The sequence below is a fragment of the Oenanthe melanoleuca genome, chromosome 1 (assembly GCF_029582105.1).
Source record: "Oenanthe melanoleuca isolate GR-GAL-2019-014 chromosome 1, OMel1.0, whole genome shotgun sequence".
NCBI lineage: Eukaryota > Metazoa > Chordata > Aves > Passeriformes > Muscicapidae > Oenanthe > Oenanthe melanoleuca.
The window spans coordinates 30,183,758-30,189,757 of record NC_079333.1 but is presented as its reverse complement, the minus strand read 5'-3'; the positions used below and the strand labels follow the sequence as shown (position 1 = coordinate 30,189,757).

Sequence of the window (6,000 nt, the reverse complement as noted above, 5' to 3'; positions counted from 1 at the left end):
TGTCGCGGCCATGAGCATCCTTCCCCCGACTCGCGGGGATCCCATCCCCGCGTGCTCCGTCAGGAGCCGGCACCTCACAGGAAGAACTACATTTCCCAGGGCCGCTTGCGCCGGGCGGCGGAACAGGTGGGCTGAGTAGCGCACTGCACTCCGATTGGCTGGCCGGGGGCAGTCCGAGCAGCCATTGGCTGGGCGGGCGGTCACGTGGGGCGGCGGGAGGCAGGCCGACTCACGTGGGCCCGTGCGGGAGCGGGCCGGGAGCGGAGCGGGAACCGGGAACCGGCTCTGAGGGAGCGGGCCCGCCAGGCCTCGCCATGCTGGGCGCCCGGGGCGGCTGGCGGGCCCTCCGCCGCTGCGCCTCCCTGCCGCGGGCCGTGCGGCTGCGGGTGCGCGAGGCGCTGGGGGCGCGGCAGCCGGCGGACGCGGTCACGGTGCAGGTGTGTGTGTGCCCGGGGTGTGCCCGGCGCTGGGCCGGCGCTGGGCCGGCACTCCCCTGAGCGGAGGGGAGGGAGGCGGGGCAGCCCTGCGGGGCGTTTCGCTGAGCTCCCCGATCCCCTCCCCGTGCGTTCTCCCGCTGGGCGCGCTCGGGCCGCGGTTGTGGCAGCCAGCGGAGCTTTGGGGTCCCTCGGCATGTGCGGAGGAGCGGTGTCACTGTGATGGGTGTTACTGAATGTGCTCTGCACCACGCCGGCTTTATCACCTATTCTGTTCCCGAGAGCGAGCCATTGCATGTCTGCTGTTGCTTTTAAAGCTTTTTCTTACGTCTTGTGCTGCGTACATCCAGGTTTAGAGCAGTGTCAGTAGAACCATCCATAACCCTTACACTGACGTTTGTATTTGGCCCCTGTTGTGAACCGAGATAGCCTGAAATTAATGAGCAATTCAGCTATGGAGCACTTTTCCTTGGCATACGATTGCGTGTTCCTCTGTTTTTGGTGTTTCCAGCTGACAGAGCGGTGGTTGCACACACAGAGTCCCTGTCTCAATGCAGAACTGTTGTCAGTATTTCTGGATGAATATGGAAACGACTGGGGTACTTGGTAAGAGTTTTAAACAAAACTGAAAGAGGATAGATTTAGATTTAGAGTTATAAGAAGGAAATTTCTCACTGTGAGGGGGTGAGGCACTGGCATAAGTTGCCTAGAGAAGATGTAGCTGCCCCATCACTGGAAGTGTTCAAGGCCAGGATGGGGCTTGGAACAACCTGGTCTAGTGGAAGGTGTCCCTGCCCATGGCAGTGGGGTTAGAACTGGATAATCTTTAAGGTCTCTTCCAATTCAAGCCTTTCTCTGATTATTCTGACCAAAAAAACAGTTTGTAGTACGCTGGTATTCCTGCTCACACATAGGTGAAGCCTAATAAGAAGCTTGGAAGAAGCTTATCCAGTGTTGGTTCTTTTCAAATGCAGTTTGATGAATAATGCAAGCTAGAATAAACTGATGCTAAATTTTGCAGTACTGTCACTCTTCTCCCTTCCCTGTCCTCCAGACCCTTGCTGCTTTGCTCTTCCCCTGTGCTGGCAAAATGTGGGGGGTTTCTATTAAAATGGGCTAGAAATCTAGTCTGTCTTAAATCCAGCCTTATAATGGCCAGATTGTTGGAATGTGAAGTCTAGTCATTACAGTCAGGATTGTCACTTTGATTATACATTCATTCTGGTAGGGTGTGAAGTGGTCAAAACATTGCTGCCACAGCCTGTGCTGCTTCAATGCAATCTTGTGAGTATGCTCTTATTTCCTATTGCAGGATGCAAGACTCCTCTCCTTGTTTAGTAGATCCCAGAACAGCTTGTTGAGGTGGCAAAAAAAAGCTCTTGAGAATGTCTCTTTCTTCATTTTTTGTGTGTTTTGTTAAGGAGCGTTTGTGGGGAGGGAACCTGAAGAAAAATATCTGCCATTATACATTAAATGTGCTTCTAGTATAACATACATGGTGTGTTCTGGGCATTTTCTGGCATACAGAGGATAAGCACTACAGCTTCAGGCATGTTACTGCATGAAATACCCTTTACTTTAACCATACAAATATGAGGATGCCCAGATGATCTTGTTTCTTGCATTAGTTCTTTGGGTGGAACACTCTGCAGGGATGTTTTGCCCTTTCTGACCCACTAGATTCATGTCTTTAAAATCTTCCATGGTTCTTACATGGAACATGGAAAGCATGTTATACAAGCCTGTGTTAATAGTCATTCTTAAAACTATAACATGCTTTATTTCTAAAGCTGTTTAATTCTTGATTTGTTCTGTCTGAGTGACAGAAGTAGGTGGATTTGCATTGGTTTGTCTGGTATAAAATCCCTAAAGCACTTGAACAGTTTGAAGTCTTTGCAACTATTTGGTCCCTTTCAGTTAAGAAAAAGATGAAGCTGGTTGAAAAAGAGGCAGTTTGGTTGTTTAACCAGCACTGGTTTTGGTTGTTCTCTGCAGTATTGTTGGAAGGTGAGCTGGAAGGCTCCAAGCAGATAATTCTGCTTTGAAGGCCAGCTTTGTCTTAACTTGGGTGAGCTGAGGAGCAGCTATAGGAGTTACATTTTGGATGCTATTACTGTTGCTTGCTGCCTTGATACTGATTTAATATTTCCCTTAAAGGAGTAATTAAAATGACATGTCATTAAAAAACTCAAATTAAGACATTAGCCTGCACTGTACATGGTCAGTTCTACTGTTTTGCTATTACAAAGAATGGGGGTATTACTAGTTTAATTCTTTTCATAAAACTGGACGAAGTGTTTCTAAATCTTTTTCTTAATATCTTCTTTTTTTTTTCTCCCATGGGCTCAGTGAAGCAGGTTTCATTTTGAGATGAAAGGAGAAACATCCAAGGCAGTAATTTTTATTTTTGTTTTGCATTAATACATAGTTTTTCATGTGAATCTATTGGCTGCAACATTGTTTTAGGAGTCCAGCAGTTTAGGACACATAAACCACTTGTGAACATATCTGAAGATTGGAACCTTTCTACAGGAATACAACAACAAAATTGATACTGAAAACCATCAGAATGGTCTTGAGTGTATTGTAATGAAGAGTGGTGCATCAGTGGTCTCTCCTATTTTAGTAAGAAGAGTTTGGAAGGAACATCACTGACAGGAATATGTACTTTGCCAAAAGACTTTACATCTACAAAGCACTTTGTTGTTTTCTGTATTCTCATCTCCCTAAAGATGCAGGTACATCTTTTCCTTGATCTTTCCTTGATTTGAGGACATTGCTATTCTCAGGAAGAGACTCTGCCTCAGAAGGATGTCTCTGCCTAAGGATTTGTTTCTCTCTGCTTTGAAGTAAAAGAAAAACTGACGCTAACTTTTTTCTCTTTTTGACTTTTTTATTATCATTGTTTTTGCCTCTAAAGAAACAGTTACTTTTATTTCAGTAGAAAGCTGAAATAGGCCTGAAGTGGTGTGTCCAGCTCAGCTGGAAGAAGAGCATGAGCAAACAGCATTCCTGCCAAAAAATAACAAATCTCTTTTTCGTTTACCTTCAGGGCTGGGTCCGCTCTGTCCGATCCCAGAAGGAAGTTTTGTTCCTGCACATAAATGATGGGAGTTCTCTGGAAAGCCTCCAGGTGGTTGCTGATCCCAGCCTGGAAAAGAGGTAGGTCCATTTGAAATAACTGGAGAAATACATGTGCTGAGTGGTGCTTGGAGGGGTCTGCTTAGGCCTCCTGCCCTGTGCCAGGGACTTGCCAACCGCGTTTGTCCCCACCAAGAGCCCCTTCTAATAAACACCTGACACTTTTCTCTCCACTTGTCCAACATTCTTGCCTTGTCCTAAATTATTCCATAGCTTTGTGAAGCTCTTCCCATTCCCACCTCTGCATTTAATAATTTTTCATTTCATCAGTTAAGCTCTATGGCTATAGCATCTCTTGTGATCTTAAGTAATCCAGCTAAATTAACAGGAATCTCTTTTCTGAATATAGTTGTATTAGCACCTAGTTAAACTGTTGTTTTTTTCTTGGTTTCTTAGAGACTTGACTTTTGGAAGTGCAGTGGAAGTGCAAGGGAAGCTTGTCAAAAGTCCACACAGGATGCAAAACATGGAGCTGCAGGCTGAAACCATTCGTGTGGTGGGACCTTGTGATATTTGGGTATGTCACTATAGCAGGAGGGGTAGGACTGCTGGAAATAAATTTTTTAAAGGTCCAAGTATGCAGCAGAGCATGCTTGAAACTGTATTTTCTTTAAGTCTGAGTGGTCCTTCAGATTTTGATTTGTCAGCAGTGTCTGTAGGGTGCGTCAAAGGAGACACATGGGATCACCATGAAAGCTCATTTCTGGGACAGAGCCATTTCTCTGTGGAAAATGTGCACGGGCTGACAGTTAAGAGTTTGTCCCACCCTGAAGCACTTACCTGTGCAGGTGGCTTACCTGGTAAGTCTGGCTCAGCTATGAATTGGAGAAACAGTGGAACTGGCAAGATTCTCCAGGTTGTGCAGCTGCCACAGACGCGTTCATGACCAGCTTGCTGTTGCAGCAGTGAGGTGAACTGCTGGGTTTCAGCAGGGCTCAACATCCAAAAGGTGGAGCATTTTAGAATGCTAATACTTCCTTTTGTATTCATGGCTCTTGCTCTGCTGTAAGCTTTGTAAAATACACAAAATAACCAGAAAAGACAGGCAAAAGCGTCTAGTTCTTCTGTGCTCTGTAATGGTGATTGAGTTTTAGTAGGGAGAGATGGCATTCCATGAATAGCAGTAAAACTGAATGGGCTCCTGAGTTCTCACCCTCTTATTCTGATTTGCTTATTTTTTCAGTCGTTTCCCCTGAAAATGAGGGAGAGGCACCCACTGGAGTATGTACGACAGTTCCCTCACCTGCGGTGCAGGAACAACACGCTGGGCGCCCTCCTGCGAATCCGCAGCGAAGCCACTGCAGGCATCCACTCCTTCTTCCAGGTAGTCCCTTCTGTACCCAGAGCTTGAGCAGAGCACCCCACCCAGGCTGGCTGTGTGGGAGCAGGTCAGGAGGGAAGGAGCAGGACATCTTGCCTGCAGGGTATGCATTTTGCACACAGTGGTTTTCTTTCCAGGCCTGGGCCTGGCTGGGCCTTGGCCAGACTGTTGCTTACCATCAGGTTAGCACATCTGTGGCCTGTCAGTGTCTTTCCACCCATTTCCTGTTGCTTATCCCTTTCACAGATTGCAGTAGAATTGCCTGCAAGTGTGTGGTCTGTGGAACACAATATAATGTGGACTTGTTTAACCCATCCTCTGCAGTGACCTTACAGTCCTTGGACAGAAACCTCCTCCCACATGGAAAAATCTGTGATACAGGAACACAAAATTACTCAGAGCTTCATGTTATTCTCAGTTCCTGCCTCTTACTGCAATACAAGTCTTTGTGGATACTGTTAGCTGACATTAGGAGATTCCTGTTCTGATGCATTTGAAACTGATGGGTGGGAACCACCTGTGTTTTCTGAATATATCACTCTTAAGCTGTGGGCACAGCACAGGCTTTGTGCAGGCAGGGGGACAGTGAATTGACTCATAGAGACCATGTGTGACTAGAAAAAGAAAGGTACCAAGTCCTCTAGCACATCTGAGCCTTTCTTTAAAGCTGATCCTGGAAATAAACATGTTTTAGTTCAGATAAGGTGGCTTTAGATAAAATAAAATCACATTCAGAGCATTCTGATGACAAAATTAATACATAATAATGAGTGTGGCCCAAGGAACAGGTTAGAAATGTTGAGACAAATTTCTGGTCCTAGGTTTGCTGGTCTTTGTTACCTGCAGTGGCAAAGAAGGCTTGCTTGCTCTAAGAACTGTCTGTGTGGAATTGCATGGCATTTGGATGACTTTTGTGGGTTTTGTTGGGGTGTTGGGGGGATGTTTTCTATTTTTTTAAGAGAAATCCCATGTCAGGTGAAGCTGCTGGTTTCAGGATTGTGCCTGCTCCTAAGACAGAAGCCAGCTCTGTTGGGTATCAGCCTGTGCCAGTCTCAAGCCACTAGATGGCATTGCCTACAATGGTTTGTGCTTCCAAACCTGGAC

General features: G+C 46.4%; 1 protein-coding gene across 1 annotated transcript in view; it reads left to right on the top strand.

The window, feature by feature from the left end:
* Window positions 1–224: 224 nt before the first annotated feature.
* The window catches only part of NARS2 (asparaginyl-tRNA synthetase 2, mitochondrial), a 48,534-nt gene continuing 42,758 nt past the window's right edge, over window positions 225–6,000 (top strand). Inside the window, exons 1-4 of the mRNA XM_056486222.1 lie at window positions 225–437; window positions 3,487–3,596; window positions 3,972–4,092; window positions 4,759–4,899. Of these exons, the coding sequence (XP_056342197.1) occupies window positions 315–437; window positions 3,487–3,596; window positions 3,972–4,092; window positions 4,759–4,899 (495 nt within the window). The 5' untranslated portion in view covers window positions 225–314. The remainder of the gene's footprint in view (window positions 438–3,486; window positions 3,597–3,971; window positions 4,093–4,758; window positions 4,900–6,000) is intronic.